Source organism: Labrus mixtus, chromosome 12 (assembly GCF_963584025.1).
Source record: "Labrus mixtus chromosome 12, fLabMix1.1, whole genome shotgun sequence".
Lineage (NCBI taxonomy): Eukaryota > Metazoa > Chordata > Actinopteri > Labriformes > Labridae > Labrus > Labrus mixtus.
In genome coordinates, this window is record NC_083623.1 from 12936467 (window position 1) to 12954837 (window position 18371).

At 41.2% G+C, this 18371-nt stretch overlaps 3 protein-coding genes across 11 annotated transcripts in view; 2 read left to right on the forward strand and 1 right to left on the reverse strand.

Annotated features, from left to right (window-relative positions):
* The window catches only part of cmtr1 (cap methyltransferase 1), a 54264-nt gene extending 46469 nt beyond the window's left edge, over positions 1–7795 (forward strand). For all 3 annotated transcript variants that reach the window (XM_061052048.1, XM_061052047.1, XM_061052046.1), the window contains exons 3-24: positions 207–358; positions 506–664; positions 851–943; positions 1030–1101; positions 1385–1479; positions 1656–1728; positions 1852–2050; positions 2146–2264; positions 2444–2540; positions 2813–2945; positions 3630–3809; positions 3890–3946; positions 4060–4117; positions 4238–4306; positions 4515–4646; positions 4960–5085; positions 5354–5445; positions 5584–5652; positions 5981–6028; positions 6131–6243; positions 6415–6523; positions 6667–7795. In XM_061052048.1, the coding sequence (XP_060908031.1) occupies positions 207–358; positions 506–664; positions 851–943; positions 1030–1101; positions 1385–1479; positions 1656–1728; positions 1852–2050; positions 2146–2264; positions 2444–2540; positions 2813–2945; positions 3630–3809; positions 3890–3946; positions 4060–4117; positions 4238–4306; positions 4515–4646; positions 4960–5085; positions 5354–5445; positions 5584–5652; positions 5981–6028; positions 6131–6243; positions 6415–6523; positions 6667–6802 (2381 nt within the window). In that variant the 3' untranslated portion in view covers positions 6803–7795. The remainder of the gene's footprint in view (positions 1–206; positions 359–505; positions 665–850; positions 944–1029; positions 1102–1384; positions 1480–1655; positions 1729–1851; positions 2051–2145; positions 2265–2443; positions 2541–2812; positions 2946–3629; positions 3810–3889; positions 3947–4059; positions 4118–4237; positions 4307–4514; positions 4647–4959; positions 5086–5353; positions 5446–5583; positions 5653–5980; positions 6029–6130; positions 6244–6414; positions 6524–6666) is intronic.
* An 887-nt stretch (positions 7796–8682) lies between these two features.
* hebp2 (heme binding protein 2) lies at positions 8683–12890 on the forward strand. The gene is made up of 5 exons (XM_061052054.1): positions 8683–8769; positions 9007–9113; positions 9906–10041; positions 10582–10762; positions 10925–12890. Exons 2-5 carry the CDS (start codon positions 9039–9041, stop codon positions 11106–11108), a joined length of 576 nt encoding a protein of 191 aa, XP_060908037.1. The 5' UTR covers positions 8683–8769; positions 9007–9038; the 3' UTR covers positions 11109–12890.
* Positions 12891–14844: 1954 nt separating this feature from the next.
* The window catches only part of nhsl1b (NHS-like 1b), a 103148-nt gene continuing 99621 nt past the window's right edge, over positions 14845–18371 (reverse strand). For all 7 annotated transcript variants that reach the window (XM_061052056.1, XM_061052057.1, XM_061052061.1 and 4 more), the window contains one exon: positions 14845–17397. In XM_061052056.1, the coding sequence (XP_060908039.1) occupies positions 16731–17397 (667 nt within the window). In that variant the 3' untranslated portion in view covers positions 14845–16730. The remainder of the gene's footprint in view (positions 17398–18371) is intronic.

An 18371-nucleotide genomic window follows, 5' to 3' on the forward strand; every position in this document is an offset into this window, starting at 1 on the left:
GCCATCTATTTTTGCGTCTATTTGGGGTCCTCTTCAAGCGTGGTTCATCCAAGAGAACCTAAGGCTGTGGATATATCATCTTAAATAACTACATTCAGATTACATATAATGACTTTCTAGAGAAGGCCCGTTAAGTGTTACTTGGGTGTCTCCGTCTTCGGCATGAATGGTTTGTACCTCTAAATCTTTGGTTTTGTCCTGTCTAGATTCTAGCCAAAATGATTCCCTCAGTGACCAGGAAGATCACAGGCCGGGATTCTCCATGCCCTCCATATCATCCTTTGATGAACAAGACGCTGATGGCACACTGGCCTCCTCGGATTTCTCCATGTACAACAGTGTGTCCCAGAAACTCATGGTACTGTATTGGAAACTGTACTCTCAGTAGATAATAACAGTTGAGTTTGTCTTAGAGGAAGTTGATTTGCATTGTATTTAGAAGCGACAGAGTACTCCGTCAGCTTTCCCTAACTCCATCATTCTATTTGATTTGTTTTACCTTTAGGCTAAGATGGGCTTCCGAGAAGGTGAAGGTCTGGGAAAGTTTGGCCAAGGACGCAAGGAAATTGTGGAGGCCTCCACTCAGCGAGGGAGAAGGGGTCTCGGCCTCACACTGCAGGGATTTCAAGGGGAGCTTAATGTCGACTGGCGGGATGAACCAGAGGTACATATAACAATAAATCATTTCCATGTTTCCAGTGTTTGTTGTTATCTCTATTATTTGACCATTAATTGTGTTGTCCTGAAATGTTCACCCTTCAGAAGTCATTTTATTGTCTCCATCTTGATCATCTGATATGATCTGTTTCCTCTTTTTTTGTCTATTCTTTTTTTTTGTTTGCTTGTCCAGCCGAGTGCCGTAGAGAAGGTAGACTGGTTCCCAGAATGCACCACAGAGAATCCAGATGCAGACGAGCTGAGAGATTGGATGAATATTGGACGGGTAAGTAGACTTGAGACTTGAGAATAATCACGCTGGCATCGTCTGTTGCGTTTTATTCAGATAGTTTCACTTTTGTATGCTTGCAGAGAAAACTTAAGATCGAGGATGAGACCGAGTTTTGCACTGAAGACCTCCTGCACACTCTTCTAAGGTGCAAAGTGAGTAATAAGTTGTGCCACTTTTTTTATAATGTACATGCATTGTCCAGGCAACAGAGGTGTTAGCCAGCTAGAAGGTATTAGCCTGGTGTTTTGCTGCCTCAGCATAAGGCATTTAAAGTAACTTTCTTAGTTAAGCTTGTGATGAATTTGTAACCGTTGACATACGAGACAAACCAGAAGAACTATTCTTAAAATATATTCTGCAGCTAAGATTCACAGTTAGTGATAACTTTGACATTAGAAAGACAACTCAGTCATTATTTGTTTGTTTAATGTTCAGTCAGTGTTTGACAACCTGGAGGGCGAGGAGATGAGGAGATCACGGACACGCTCCAATCCCTATGAGACGATCAGAGGAGGGATCTTCCTCAACAGGTCAGACTTCAGATAACTAGATGAGGAAAATAAAAGTGCATTATTTTTAATTACCTTGCATATCATTCAGGTTATTATGCGTCTATTGATATATGCAATACTCATTTTCAAATGTTTGAGTGAGTGCTCTGCATTGAGACGACTTTTAAGTTGTATCACCTGCTTTTACTGTTCAGAGCGGCTATGAAAATGGCAAACATCGACCACTGCTTTGACTACATGTTCACCAACCCAAAGGATTCACAAGGGGTGAGTGTGATAAAGTGGAGTTGGAATATTTAGTTAAAGATCTGTTTTGCACTGAACGTTTGCTACATCAGGACACGCAGGCCAGTACGAACACGGTGAAGCATTTTTTTCTTTCTTGTGCAGAAATCTCTGACAAAGGACCGCGAGGGCGAGCTTCTGTACTTCGGTGATGTCTGCGCGGGGCCTGGAGGCTTTTCGGAGTACATCCTGTGGAAGAGACGTTGGCACGCTAAGGGGTTCGGCATGACGCTGAAAGGACCCTGTGACTTCAAACTGGAAGATTTTTTTGCAGCTCCGAGCGAGCTGTTCGAGCCTTATTATGGTACGCTCAGCAAGCCTTCAGGGGGAGGAGAGGAGCTCAGGTTGTGTCTCAGGTGATGAATGATTCATTGAACGCTTGACCTCTGTGTGACCCAGGGGAGGGAGGCGTGGACGGAGATGGAGACATCACTCGGCCAGAAAACATGACTGCCTTCAGAAACTTTATCATGGAGAGTACAGAGAAAAGAGGGCTGCACTTCCTCATGGCAGATGGGGTGAGACTTTTTCAAATGTTGTTGTTGTTTTTTTTTTTTTACTTTAGACATATTTGAGCAACTGCTGGTTTAAAACTCTTAAATGTACATATCACAGAAAAGGTCCCATATCCCAGCTGTTTATGGTTGAAGGGAGATTTTCATCTTCGTGATTGGTCCGATGTCTCTCTTTCCTGCAGGGGTTCTCCGTGGAAGGACAGGAAAACATCCAGGAGATCCTGAGCAAACAGCTGCTGCTCTGTCAGTTCCTCACCGCCCTCTCCACACTAAGGACAGGTTTGTGTTCACATGTGCTTTATCCGATGAGTCCCCTGCATTTACACTGCGAGCTCCTGTTTTAAACTCTGTAAAAGTTGACAATCCAACGTGTTTTTAAACTTCCTTAAAAGTCGCGTCAAACCAGTGAAAACAATTCTCTAAATTCTTGATTTTCCTTCATCTTATGTAAAGTTATGGTAGTTTTATTCAACACAGTGAATACATGATCTCCATGCCAGGGTTCAGGCTTTATAATTGTGACTTTTTTTTTTTTTTTTTGTCTCTTCCAGGCGGTCATTTTGTCTGCAAGACGTTTGACCTCTTCACTCGCTTCAGTGTGGGGTTGGTGTACCTGCTCTACCTTTCCTTTGAGAGGATCTGTCTCTTCAAACCTGTCACCAGCAGGCCAGCCAACTCTGAGAGGTGGGTCTCTCTTTCTATCTGTGTGTGTGTGTGTGTGTGTGTGTGTGTGTGTGTGTGTGTGTGTGTGTGTGTGTGTGTGTGTGTGTGTGTGTGTGTGTATTCTGTTGTTATATTTGTTCTAAACCATGTAGCCAATTAAAAATGGTTACGCATTGGATTAGTCGATACAAAACACTAGAAATAAGCAATTAGTTCCACTCTGATACGTAAGGGGTTACTGGAAAATGGCCAACAACTGATCATATGGCGCATTACTCCGTGAACTGACATGAAGGCATATTGACTATGGGTAATTACACATCACCCTATCCCATTTTACTTTCCTCTGAGCCCACTCAATGTTCATTTAGTCTCAGTGGGAGTGTAATTCTCATAAAAAATGAATGTACGGACAAAAAATTCATAAATCAAATACAGAAAAATATCCTGTAGTCGGCCACATGTAAGTCCCAGATGTAGGTTTACAAATTATCAGTGATTTCCGACCATCATCTGCCTGAAAGAATTCTTCCTATTTGCTCTCTGACTGGAATTTTTGACTTCCGGGATCACAATGTGAAGAATCTGAACAGTGTCTTTGCTATGAATCAATCTGATTCTAATTTTGGACTGAAAGAGAGACTTTGGGGCAGAATATTTGAGAGCGTGACATATTCCTGAATATCTGAGAATCTCTTCCTGCAGGTACATAGTGTGCCGCAATCTGAAGCCCGGGTCAGACGCTGTCAGAGAGTACATGTTCAGAATCAACCTGAAGCTGAACCAGCTGAAGAACACAGAGAGCGACGTCACAGAAGTGGTCCCCCTCAGCCTCATCAAAGAGGACTCTGACTTCTTCCAGTTTATGATCAACTCCAATGAGAGGTAGAGACACACTCTACTCAAAAAGACTTTCATCTTTTCATTTCAAACTGAAACACTGACATAAGACGTTTTCTATGCAGCCTCTGTGTGGTCCAGATCAAAGCCCTGGCTAAGATCCACGCCTTTGTCGTAGACCCGTGAGTAATCGGTCTTATTTTTGACCATATGTTTTCACTCTGTTGCAGGGAAGCTATGTGTTTAGTTATTTTTATACAGGAATGAGTGTGTGACTCTGATTTTGTTTCTCTAGGACCCTTTCAGAGACGAGGCAAGCAGACATAAGAAAAGAGTGTCTGAAACTTTGGGGGGTGAGTGGACTGTGATACATGTACTAAGATGAACTGAAGAAAATATTAGAGTATGCTGAAGAGTGCATTTAAACTCTCTGTTATACCACCTGTTAATACTTTACTTTTGTTCATTGTCAGGTTCCAGACAAGGCCAGAGTCACTCCGGCCTCCTCAGACCCAAAGTCTAAATTCTACGAACTGCTTAAGGTCAGTTCTTCTTACTCGTGTTGTTTATGAGGGAAAATAAAACAATTAAAGCATCTTTGCATCTTGGTTAATTCTAAGCATGATTTATAGAAGTTGATATACATGTTGTAAATTTGGCTAAAATAATATATTTAGTTTGGGGATTAAATACATTCAGGTCTGCTAAAGCTTTTACTGTATTAAACTTGTCTACATCTCTGCACCTCAGAATCCAGATGTGGAGTCGTTCCAGTGTAAAGTCACTCCTCTGAACTCCACCACACTCGAGAAGCTGCGTCATATACTGGACCACAGGTGCATTGTGGGAGGAGGAGAGCAGATTTACCTACTTTCGCTTGGGGTAGGTCTTAAGAGACAACACAAACATGAAGGTCTTGAACTTGTGTTTTTTTTTTTATATTTCTCTGTAGTTGTTTTAACACACGTGCATGATGCTCTTCTGGTATCAAGAAGGAATCATGAGTCTTTCTCAACATTTTGTAAATTTGATATCAGACAACAGCTCAATCTTTGCATTATTACACCCAGTAGGTGTAAACTCAGGACAGTGTCAATGAATTGTGCTGCTTATGCTGTAGAGTTTTTTATATCGATTTTACTGTGATTAAACTCTTCTAATTTGTTTTCTCTGTATTTTCATTTGGCTTGTTTAGAAGTCTCAGATCTACACGTGGGATGGGAAGATGCCTTTGCGCTGGAAGAAACTGGAAAACTTCAAGCTGGAGCTGCCAAGAGATACACTCCTGAGTGTGGAGATCGTCCAAGAGCTGAAGGGCGAGGTGAGAGAAGAGGCCGAACTCATAAAGAGAGACAGTTTCCCAATCTGTTTTGGTTTGGCTCCATTTCTGTCAATGCTGGAAGAATAATGACTTTCTGTCTGCTTTAATGATAAAACAGGGTTCTGGTTCCAACAGTCATAAAACTTTTATTTGTAGATTGTTTGTGTCTTTTTAATCCCTTGCCAAAAAAAGAGAAACACAACTTTATTGGCCTGTTCATTGCTGCTCATGGTTGTTGATGTGTAAACGCACTTTGTTTTGTCTGAAGGGCAAAGCTCAGCGAAGAATCAACGCAGTTCACGTGATGGATGCGCTGATTCTGAACGGCACCGACGTAAGAGACAAACACTTCAACCAAAGGTAGGGCAGTGTCACCTTCATCATTCTTTCTTTTAGTTTGCATCAAGTCTTGAATAAGTATTCTCCTCTGTTGCCGTACCATGTTCTTTTCATACAAGTTTGTCATTGTTTAATAAATGATTTCTGTTTTGTGTTCAGGATCCAGATGGCTGAGAAGTTTGTGAAGGCTGTGTCCAAACCCAGCAGACCAGACATGAACCCCATCAGGTCTTTATTTCAGATGAATCAAACCGTTTGAAGGATGCTTTTTAATTTGTCCGCAGGGATCTGATTTTACTGAAAACACTGCATGGTGGAAACTCACGCATACCAAGAAGTAATCTTTTGGAACTTTAAGTATCTGGGACTTACTTCAACACTTAAGATGGGGACAAATACTGGCTAAGAGAATCTGAGTCCACATACCAAAACAGTTTAATGAAACCACAACTAGTTAGTAATCCAAAAATACTGCTCTCTATGGGGTATTGTCAGAGTATTTTTCTGTATCCTCAAGGACGTCTATTAAATGAGTGATCTGTCTTTTTCCTAACAGGGTGAAAGAGGTCTACAGGCTGGAGGAAATGGAGAAGATCTTTGTCAGGTATGACAGGACTAATGATCAGTACACATCATGATCTATAAAATATCTATCATGTACAATTACAGGATTTTCTTTCTTTCTCTTTTTGTCTTCGTCATCCAGACTAGAGATGAAGGTGACAAAGAGTTCAGGAGGAGTCCCACGTCTGTCCTACACCGGGAGAGATGACCGACACTTCCTCCCCACTGGACTTTACATCGTTAAAACTGTCAATGGTATGTACAGCTTTCAAAACAAATGACACTTTTGCAACTTTGTTTTGTTTGCACTCACAAAAAAACACAACAAACCTGCGGGAAACTCATGTTCAGCGTGTGTAGAGTGGCTCTTTGTATAGTTCTTATAAGAATGTGCATAAATGTGTCTCCTCCTGCTCCATCCTTCAGAGCCGTGGACGATGGCGTACAGTAAAAACTCCAAGATGAAGTTCTTCTACAATAAGACCACTAAGGAGTCGACCTATGAAATGCCACCAAACTCTGCCGCCCCGTTCCAGTATGATCCGTCTCCTCTGTCTATATTAAGTTCATTAATCTTAATTTGAAAAACTTGTTTGAGAAATTCTAACTTCTGTGTTGGAGGGGAAGAAGTTCAGTACAAAAAAGCCTAACCGTCTGTTTTGTTTTTTCCCTCCTCAGAGTTTGTCACTCGGAGCGGCTCTTCTGGGCCTGGGTGGACGGGGTCATAGTCCACGATTCTCAGACTCGAATGGACCCTGAGAAACTCTCCAAAGATGATGTTCTGTCCTTCGTCCACCAGAACTACCAGCCCTAAAACACTCACAGAGCCTCAGAGCTTCACCAGATTCAGCCTGATCACAGAATGCACTAACATATGGAGGATAAAGAATCTTAGAAAGGATGATCAAAAAACATGTCTAAATTTATATTTATTTTGAAAGAGGGATTAATAAAGACGGTATAGCCAGATAAAATCGCATAAATCAAACTGAAGACATGTTTCAGTGAATCCTTTTAAAATGTCCAGTTAAATATCAATGATTAAACTACTTTATGGTCAGTTTAAAGGCACACTTTTCCTCCAAATTATACCCAAGAGAGAAATTAAATTCAGGTTTGAAGTGGAGTTCTGGTGCTCGGGATGACGTGTTCGCTGCCGTTTGTAGCGCTGATAATTGGACTATGTAACCAACAGACTTTTGACAAACCACTCTGACTTTCTGCCTTTTCCACTGCTCTTTGCTAGAAGCATTGTAATGAAGAAGATTCTCTTCACAGGACAGTGATGAAACGAAGAGCTGCTGCCGTCTCTGGTTTGGATTGCATGTCCCTGTAGATTAAATTTTTTTACGGTTCCTCATCCATCCGATGCCTCTGTGTGTGTGTGTGTGTGTGTGTGTGTGTGTGACTGTGAATGTTGGATAGGAAAAGAGAAAAGGTGCTCCTGAGGTTTGAGTCATGCTACAGCCGATAGTTACAAATGTTGAACTATGCATCCACATCATTTAACACTCTTGCTTGCCTTGCTCTACACCTGCCAGAAGAATGACTGCTCCTCTCTTCATCGTCAAAGAAATCAGGATCTGTTTGCACAGGCTCTTTACAAACAGGCTGCCTGTGTTCAAACCTACAAACTGTAGCTGAAGCCTAAATAAGACGAACATGTTAATCAACTGTAGAAATGATCCTCACCATCACATCACCATTTTAGTCAGTAACAGATGTAGCAGCCGCTTTTGTCATTCATAAACAGTCCTTCACACCATGTGAGTTTGTGTGTGTGTGTGTGTTAAAGATTTGAAATGTTTCCTGTTGGGTTTTGATTGTTCCTACTCCAACACCACTCTGTGTTTGTGCCTCATGTTGCCTGGGCTGTGTTTCTTAAATATTGCATACAAGTTATTTTTTCTTGTAAAGTTAGGTTTCGATCCCTTTTGATGTAAATAATAATAATGTAGTAAATAAATGAAAAAAAAATGCTTTTTACAGTTGTAAAGTTTGATTTAAACTGTGGTCAGAGTGATGCTGAAGCCGGGTAAAGCTTGTTCCCACCAGCAAAGTACACGACACAACAAGGAAAGCAACTTCATTTTATTGTATGTAGAGGCCACATGGATTAGTACCTTCTTCAGCTGTTTAACAGCAGTCAAGACTATTTGAGAAAAACAAACCTGATCACCTAACAGTAACATGAGATTTGAAATACCCTCTCAAAAACCTCTGTTGCTCAAATCAGAGAACTGCACTGTTAACAATCAGAGCATCATATGCCACCCTCTTACCTCTATCATAATTATTGACCATGCATATATATATAAAATATTGCTGATTTAACACACACACACACACACATATATATATATATATATATATATATATATATATATATATATATAAATTATATATATACAACAAAAGGTTGTGTTTAGATCATAGGGTGAGGTAAAGTAACTAGGCTGGTGCAGCTTTCCTCCACTGCTTGTGTGGTGACAGCATTTCACAATAAGCCTACACTGTATATTTTTAAAAAGTTTATTGCCAGCACATCGACATGCAGCAGCATACGTAGTTGAATATAATCTTAAAATGGCCCTTGAGGACAAAGAGTATGACATTAACACAGCAAAACTGAAACAAACTGCATGTTTTTGAATAGTACTCTTATTTTGAAGGTACACGCCCTTAGCCAATCACATTTCATTTTTATGTAACAGGAAGCGATGTTATAAAACAAACGCGCTGCGCTCTCTGACAGTGAGGAGCCGACAAGTGAATTTAAAGGTAAAAATTTATGTTTTTTTAACCTTTATTTATATATCTATGACTCTAAAGGTGGTAATATCGTTTTTAAAAAGTTTTAAGATATGCGGTAATGGTGTATTCAGCCGAATAGTCATTTTGACGGGATAATGTTTTAAGATGTTTGACTGCTCATGTGACCTGATGTAACATGTTATATACGAGCATATGGACTTACATTTCAGAAACATCTGTATTTGTTCATATCTTACTTTAAAGATACCCTCTGGATCTTCTTCATATCAGTCATCATGTTTAAAGCTGTGGGACAAGTTCTGTTTTCTTCCGGACTACAGAACCCTCCATTCACCGCAGCTGAGAAACAGGTAAATGTTTCCACCTCGTAAAAAAAAGTGTTCGGCCTTTGCTCTGATGTTGTTTGTTTTTTTCACACTGCCATATAAGCTGTCATTTTTATTTATGCTGTATTTATTTTTAATTCAAGCAGAAATGCAAACATTCAGTGATTCCTCCTTTTTAAAATGTTTATATTCGCCAAAATGACTCTAAGTTGAATATTTTTGGGGGGTTTTGAATGCAATTCATAATAGAACTAAATGGAATTGTTCTTAAACACAATTCACTTTTGTCTCTTTTTTTTGGTTGTTTGTTTGTTCTTCACTGGGAAAATTATTATTATTTATTTGTGATGCCTTTTTTTTGTTTTGGACTGTTGGTTAGACAAAAATCAACATTTGAAAATGTAACCTGGAAAAAATGTGATGACTGTTATTTCAAAAGCTTTATGTATACATTTATAACAACTTTATTAGTAAAGGACATTGTACACAGGTAAATGCAGCTCAATATGCTGTTAGGGTTATACAGTAAACTGATAATAAGACCTTAAAAAAAAACAGATGAAAACTATTTGAGTTTGAGATAAACAGACATGACTTCTGTCATTTTAATGCTGTGGTAGTGCTATTTTTTGTAAAAGCTTTTAAAATACATTACTAAAAGTGTGTCCTTATAACAGTGTGGTGAGCATCTTAAATTACACTGATTAAAATAATAACTGAGATCAGTCAATCAATCTTTATTTGTATACCGTCAGCTCATAACAAGTGTTATCTCGAGATGCCTCTAGGATGAATATATCTCCTTATATTCTGTAGGGAGAGGACTATGAGATCCGAACCTACCATGCCACTAAGTGGGTGAGCACCACTCTGAGTGGGATGCAGTGGGACCCAGCCATGAGTACTGGTTTCCGCAGGCTTTTCAGCTACATTCAAGGCAACAACAAAAACAGTGAGTTTCATCATATTCTTGTAAGTTATTTTCAGGTGAAAAGGGAGAAATGAAAGGCTGCGAAGTCTGATACATCTTAGGTTTCATGGTTTTGATGCTTTTATTTTGTGGCATTGAAATAAACAACCTCCTAAAAAAAAGGAAACTTAATAAAAAACTTCAGTCAAGTGTATATTGTGCAAATGTAAAAGGATGATGAATAAATGCAAGAGTGGAGAACACTTAAGTTCTTGCTCAGCAGTTTGGAACAGCGACACTGTTTTTGTCTTACTCAGCAGTTAACAGCAGCATTATTTATGAGGGCATGTATTGTTTTTGCTGCAGTGTAAGAGTGTGATGTGCAAACCTGGTTTTTAATCCTCTTCACCTGATACACATTATGCTTATATGTTCACCATCTGTCACAGTATCATTGTATTAAACCTGAGCAGTGAGGGTTTGTCATGGAAATTTGAAATCTGTGCACCTCATAAAAGCTCTTTAATGTGTTTTGTCCTTGTTTTTAAATGTTTACATTTGTCTGAATGATTTGTTCCTCAGAGGCGAAAGTGGAGATGACTGCTCCTGTATCGTGTCGTGTGGACCCTGGAGCCGGCCCTGCATGTGAATCTCAGTTCACTGTCTCTTTCTTCATCCCAGAAGAGCATCAGGAAAATCCACCAGAGCCCGGCGACGCAGAGGTGTTTGTTGAGCACAGGAAGGAGTTCACGGCTTACGTCAGGTAGGGTGCATCACAGACACCAACTCATTTTAAACTGAATTCCCTCTTCCTGGTGATCAACGTTCCCAAGTCATTTCAGGTGCTGGATTGAAAAAGCTGTTCAAATATAGTCAAGAATTCTGAGTTTGCAGAAATAAAACATCTCTGGATCTTTTCTTCAAGGACATACGGTGGTTTCTCAAACGAGACCTTGAAGCGCCAAGAGCTCCTGAAACTTCTGGAGAGCCTGCAGAGAGATGGAGTGCCGTACGTAGACAAGCCGTTCTACGCATGTGGGTACGACAGTCCCTTCAAACTGACCAACCGCAGGAACGAGGTGTGGGTGTTCAAGAAGGAGCCGGAATAGGACGTTTAAAGGTCAAATCTAACCCTAACGTAGTCCTTTTACATATTACATAATAATTAATAAGATTGATTGGTAACATTTGGACAGCTGCAGCGCTCATAATGAAACAAAGGGACTAAAAATAAATTAAATATAATAATACTACTTGAAGAAGTAGTTTTGAATGTAATACTAACAACCAGGATTTACAAAAAAGGCTTCCTACTGTCTGATTACTTCACTGCCTTTCACTACAAGTTACTGAATTATAGACTGACTACAGAAGTCTTTATATGGAGAACAAGCTCTAAGAAATAAAGGTGCAGTGACACAATATGTCCAGCAGGTGGGGCTGAGTAGCCAGGAAATACATTTCTCATTTGATGCAATTTGTAATGACAAAAACCACAAGTGCCTCTTGTTGTTCTGCTTTTGTGTATATGTTGCTAATTATTATTTATTCAGTGATTCTTGATAAATAAGTAATTTTTTTTAATCAGTTGGCACACAATAATAAGACTAAGTGCAGGATGAAGAAATAAAGGATTATTTCACATATTTACAGGTCTGTTAAAAACACGTTAAACATGACTAAACTATTCATGCATGATCAGTGACTGTACATGGTTCTGCTGTCTATGCTGGCAGCAGAGTGAGGAACTCCTGATCTAGTCCCATCTAAATTGATGAAGAACAATATTTGCACTCCTCACTCTTTTTGGCCAGTTTTGGCCTTTAATTGATAGAAAAAAAAATGTGTCAGGAAATGTGGGGGAAAGAGTTGGGGATGACATGCAGCAAACGGCCGCGGCCTGGAACCAGTGTGTCGAGGTCTGCGCCTGCTTTAGGGAGCCAAATCAAGTCCATTTGCACTCCTCATCCTGTTAAAAAAAAAGGATTTCAAAGTTTATCCAAAGCTAAAAAAAATAGTCGTTATTTAAGTAGATAAACAGCTTTTCAATATTCTTTCTTGAAGATAATGATGTTTACCTAACACATCTCAAGCTTCTTATTGGCCCCAGAAACTTTTTAATGAATTTCACACAGAATGAGGACTGTTAATATACACTTTAAACCTTTGAAACACCTGAGGAAGGCGCATCTTTGCAGCCAGTATCCACAGGAGGAACTACAAATATCACTTAAAATTTTCAAATAAAAAATATTTGAGGTTTTTTTTCATCCTAAAATGAATTCAGTAAATTGTGAACTAATCCTTTACCTGTGTAGGTCACCTGCAGACTCTGACAGCAGCTTTCCCCCCCCCCCCCTCCTGTCACTCAGCGGTCTCTCTGTGAAGGTGACTCTGCCTGCCTGACGGACAAAATGTTTGTGAACCTCAGTTTGTCTGATCTCAGTCCTCACATACTGTCACTGCAGTCACGCGTTACGATGAAGGCTGAGTCATAGTAAATCCAGAGCTGAAAAGTCAGCATCACTCAAATGTCTGCATAAAAAAAAACATTCCCAGCTGAATGAATAAATACAGAGTCTCCTGGCTGGGTGCTTTAAGCTCAGATTTACCGACCTTTTTGGTGCTTGGTGGGTGAGCGATGGTATAGAGCGACAGAAGATATCAAACATTAGTGATTTTAACGTTTACTTCCTTTTTATACATTGACTCATCTTAATCAACTTATGTATAGCTCATAATGCTCTTGAAAATGTTTTTAAACCATGGATAAGGGATACTACAAGGAACTTCATGAGGGAATGATAACACTGCACTGTGAATCATGGGAGATATTACTTACATCTAAATGATGTCTTTATCAAAATAAATAACTCTGCATCAAATGATGATTACCGTGATGTTTTTTTTTTGCCTCTTTCTTTACCATATCATTTTATTCTTGTTATACATTTTTCATGTTGGGATTTTAAGATAAAGGAATGTCATATGAGCGGGAGTGCTATTGTACTCGTTATCAGCATGGAAGTGATTCTGCGATAGGAAGACACTCACAGCTGAGCAGTGATAGTGTTTTCATACAACAGCTTCACAAGCAGCTTTCAGGAATGATCTGTAACAGCAATAACGGATTACTTGTTGTTTGGACTTTACCAGATCTGGACTGTTGCCAAGCAACCCAAACTTTTTCTCTGCACTTTTGCAACTTTGTGTCTGAATGTTACCACAGTCCAGCTACTTGTGACATACTTTATCTGTATATATTTAAATTTGGTGTGCAACCACTCAGTGATATGAACCACCTTCCTCACTAATGCCTGTAGTTAAATCACGGCGCTGTTGTACTCTCAGCACTCATGTCCAATCAGATCACTGTTATAATGTTCAAATCGAGTGGAGCGTCACTGTTTTCTTTATCTGATCTGAAGTGGACACATATGAAAGTGTCCTCCACACTGACCTTTTATCAGTTGGACGAATTCCTCGCCACAGCTCCAGCCGCCCTTCATCCTCGCTCACCTTCATCCTCCTGCCGTCAGGTTCAGGTCTGCTGAGTCACTCTTTTTTTTTTTTATTCGTGGCAGAAATGTTCCCAATATCATGTTCAGACGCTCAGCATAAATGGCACACACACACACGTAGAATAACACACTCCGTCTTTGTCTGATGTACACAGGTCGATGGATCTCATTGGCTGTGCTCAGAGAGGTGATACACTGCGGGGGACGGGACATTCATAATGAGGCTCGCTGTTTAAACCTAAGTTGAGTAAATGAATGTAAAACAGATTCTCAGAGGAAAGACCTTGAGTCAGCAGTTATTGATGAACAGGACATAGTGTAATAACGTTTTTTTATTTTATTCGACTTTATTCAGGATCCTACATCATATAATCCTAATTAGGTAGCCATATCTGTAGGAGCGTTAGTGCTTCTTTTCTGTGCATGTGAGTGTAATTTACATTAATGTTTTCCGAGGCAGAATTGAACATTTACATGTTTTAAAATGCTTTGTCACACCAAGATGGATTAAGTGTCACAACAAATGTCCTCCTGACCTTATATGTTCATAAAAATATTTTTGGAAATGGGTCGTGAGCTATGTTAAATATTTGTTTATCTTGGTAAGGCGACTGAAACGTGCACATCAACAAACAGTCCTTTTCTAACTAGTGAATAGGTAGAGCAGCATCAGTTGCCTTAAGTGATTCATAAAGCCTCCTGACGCACTATAAACACAGGTGATAACTGTTCACCTCCGCTGTGCTCGAGTCAATACAGTTGATTTGTTCCATTTGTCACGTCCTACATTGCTGTCTTACTAAACTGCGGGTCCTAAATATAAGAGCAGAGGGAGAGAAGTGAAGTGTCAATAGTGTGATTATGGCTGGAGGAGTTTGTATTGATTTGTGTCTGACAGCCAGATGGAAGCAGCTCTCCGGCAGCAGGTGACTCTGCTGAACGGGAGGTGGAGGGGCTTCATTGTAAAAACAGAGGGGTGGTTCGTGTTTCGGTGCCCTCGGGGATCAAACAAACCCTGGACGTGCCGAGGCGATTAAATGGTTGAGGAGACTTGTAGTTAACGTTCAGAGGTGGAAGCACACAGAAATACTGGTTCAACTCTGATCTGAAGTCAGTGTAGAGGTTGATTATGGGCTGAGAAGGTAGACATAACTGACGACCCCACAGGGAGGAAGGGGGAGTGATTAACGGCCTCTGGAGCTCACCCGATGACGGACGGGTTTGGGGTGCCATGGTGACAGTGCTAATGAGGCGCCGATTTGGGCAGATGGCCTTGTATCCCCATCGCACAGTACTGATAAAATAAAGACACGGATACCCACTCTTTAAATATCACCTTGTTTTGTTTTGTTTTTATTTCACAGACATACACAGAGCGTTAGCAGCCTGCCTTCAGCGCCGCTACCTCATGACTCCTTCCATCCTCAGGTCTTTTCACGATCTCTTGTTTTAAGATCGAGATGTTTCCTGTCACCAGAGATCCTCTCAAGTGCTCCGTCACAGCCGGGCGGGTGCTGGGAGACACAATTTGGTCACAGGTGATTTAACCACAGGGTCAGTTTATGACTCTAAAGAGGCCACATTTACTCGTCCGTGAGCACCAATGGAGGCTTTGCATGACTCAAGATTAAGGGCAGTAGGAGGCTTAAGCATAAATATTGACATTATTGCATTTTTGTTGTTGCTTTGAAGCACCTTTAAATGGATGAAATGGCCTGATGGGATCAGCAGAGTAAATGTAGCCCCTTGACCTCCTGGTGCCTGCTTGTCAGCTTGCTGGTTGATGATGACAGCGCACCACAGGCCTGCTAAAGAAAATAAATAATCTACAAAAAGAAACCACCTCCCTCCACAAACACAGGGCTCTAAAAAAAAAATGTACAAAGTCTTTGAAAATAAGTCCAGATTGTTACTTAAAACTCATTTCTCTATCTATTTACATACCAAACAATAAAGAACTGCAAAAAAGAAAGGTCAACAGCATTTTAGGAATCATTTCAAGCCTAAACGCTACTAACAGGTCCACGCAAACAAACGCTGAACCCAATGCTCGAGTTAAGCAGTCACACTCTCAGATTGTGTTCACTTCCAGTTTTATAGCCGGCATTTCATTTTCCAGCTCTTTGGTAACAAACATGATCGCTAAAAAGACCCCCGACGGTGGAATAAGCTTTATTCCTATCCTCATTTTCTGGCTTGACATTTATAGATTCTTAAAATCACAACTCATGACATCATTTGTTTGTTAAAACAATCTTTAAAACGTAGGTTTCTAACTCACAAAGAAAAAAGACCTATGCACAGTGCAAAAAATCTCAAAACTAAAATTCCATTAATAGAGGTTTTATGAGCCTTTTTTTTTTTAGTTAAAATCTGCTCTTCTGGGTGAGACTTTGTACACCCAATTGTCCATCACTAGGTGGCAGCACTGAGCCCTCTGCACTTCCTCTGGAACACTGAACACACCAGCTCCGCAAACTGAAAGGCTGACCTAAAAGCAGAAAACAAAACTTGGTGATAACTGCAGCAAAGTTCTAGCGTAAAGCGGCGGCTTCCCACTACTTCCTATTCTTTATAGAACATTCGATGGGCTGCATTAAGCCAACGCCTGCAAACCAAGTGCTCTCCAACACTTTCAGAACCAAGAGAGATGCAGAAGCTAAGAAGCATCTAAACCATTACTGTTCACTCTTTCTCACTGCCTAGCTACAGAGCACTGCAGTAGCAAAGTTCATCACAAAACCTGTGACTTTTCAAGTCCTTCAGTTCACCTTTGTTTGCCCTCGTAAAACCTTGTCGTTCAAAAAAAAAAACCCAAATGTTCCTGCATGTTAAGGACAATTATGTAAAAAAAAAACAGCAAAACAAATGGAAAACAAACTTAGAACACCGGGTTTAAAGGAAGGAAACACTATCCTCAACATAAAAGGTGAGTCAGCAAACAAAGAAGAGGGAGAGAGAATCATTGGATTAACAAAAAAGCTGCAGCAGAACCAGTCCTCCACTTCAGACTCAGTTCAACCCGGTCCATGTTTGGGCGATCTCTGACCTCACATCAGGTCCCGACACGTCCGCTCCCTCATAGGCAGCACTGAAGGGGTGGGGCTCAGGAAGGTGTCTCTAGAGGGCCTCTTATTGGCTCCTCTTCCTGCCCACTACCTGCATATGATGAATGTTCAGCTCCCTGCGTTTCAGGGACTTTGTTGCGTTCTAACTTCTGCTCTCTTCAGATAAAGTGCCATTAGAGTCTTGGAGCACAGGGAGAGTCTGATTCTTGGGACCTGACAGACTTTCTGCAGTGTCTCCGTACTCGCTCTCAGCCAGCTCGCCCTCTCGCTCACAGATTACAGTCATCGGGCTGCTGAGGATCCGGTTGCGCGCGTTGTACTTGCTGCTGGCAGCAGAGGGTGGCGTGCGTGAGCGTCCGTACTTGAACCCGCCAAACGAATAGGACGAAGTCGGTGACGACAGAGACAAGGCCTCGTAGCGGCTCCACTCCTCTGTTGCCCTTTTACCACGCCCAGGGGAGGTAAGGGGGCTGTGTGTAGGGGAGGAGGGCGAAGCAGCGGGGGAGTCTAATGCCGACTCTGAGCGCGTTCGCTGCGAGCGAGGGTCGGTCGTGCGAAGCATCTCGGCGGCAGACATCCTGAAGCTGGTCTCTGTGCGGCTGCCTTTTTTCAGGAGGAGGGCCTTGAAGGTGTCACTGCTGGTGGAGGACTTGCGGAGGTTTCGCTGGATGGAGCTGGTCTGTCGGGAAGACGGGGATATGGATGCAGGGGGCGTGATTGTAGGGGTGACAGGTGGAGACTGGGGTTGGCTCCCAGTGCGAGACTTTTCCTCGTCAGATTCCCTTCGACCCAGGACCTTCCGCTTTGACCTGAAGAAAGACATTAAAATCAGATTAATGATGTGAGAGTTTGTGTGAATTCTGCAGAATGAGTGAGTGCAAGCCGGGTTAAATGTGCACAACTAAAATAACTGAAGCGCATTTTACTGTAACAGATGGAAGAGAAAGAATAAATACTGCAGGAGTTGGGGGCAGTTTTGTCAGCAAACAATGGAGTGGCAACAAATCCAAATACCCTAATTAAAACTAGGATGCAGCATATGGGAATTCATATGAAAGAACAGAACGAAGCCTGAGGTAGATGCTCCACCAGGCCTTTTGATTTTTGTCTTTAATCAATGACAACAAAGAAACAGAGAAAAAAAAAAAGATTGCACTTAAAATACTCGGCCCACACGCCTCAAATCCTTGTCCCAAATTTGCCATATGTCAGCACTGCCCCCAGCAATCGTGCGTCACAGCACGATTCTAAAAGAAGTAAAACAATACGCAGCGCAGAGTGGCAAAAAACAAAACAAAGGAGGGCAATGAGTAGAGTGTTATACATTTGTGTTAAAGACATTCGTTTTTTATCAGGAAAAGCTGCAACTCAGCAGAAAAGCTCAGACGCGGCACAATGAAAATTAATCAAAAACACAAACGGGGAAAAGTGCCCAAAGCAGTTTTTTAATCGCACAACGACGATTCAACCTCCTCTCAGCGGGAGCATGAGAGTGGTTGATCTACAGTCAGCCTACACCGTCGATAACTCCTGCTCCAAAGCAGAGCCATAAGGCTGGGACTGGCAGAAAACAGGGAATTAGGGCTAGCAGGGAAACAGCCTTATTAATCCGATGTACAGGGGGTTGCAATGAGGGATTAGAGTTACTAATCCAAAGGTAGCATTGCTGTTGTGGCTGAAACAAGGCTTGCTATTTAAAGGGAAGGGGCTACTTGCTGCTCCGAGTCCGCACCTGTCTAGAAAGGATGCACCCCCCCACTGCACGCCCCCACTAGATGTGGAG

What these genes read in the sequence shown, in the direction of transcription:
- hebp2 (XM_061052054.1), top strand. Translation starts at nt 9,039, where the DNA reads ATGTTTAAAGCTGTGGGACAAGTTCTGTTTTCTTCCGGACTACAGAAC. An exon ending in TCACCGCAGCTGAGAAACAG is followed by an intron (nt 9,114 to 9,905) that starts GTAAATGTTTCC and finishes TATATTCTGTAG; the next exon opens with GGAGAGGACTATGAGATCCG. An exon ending in GAGTTCACGGCTTACGTCAG is followed by an intron (nt 10,763 to 10,924) that starts GTAGGGTGCATC and finishes CTTTTCTTCAAG; the next exon opens with GACATACGGTGGTTTCTCAA.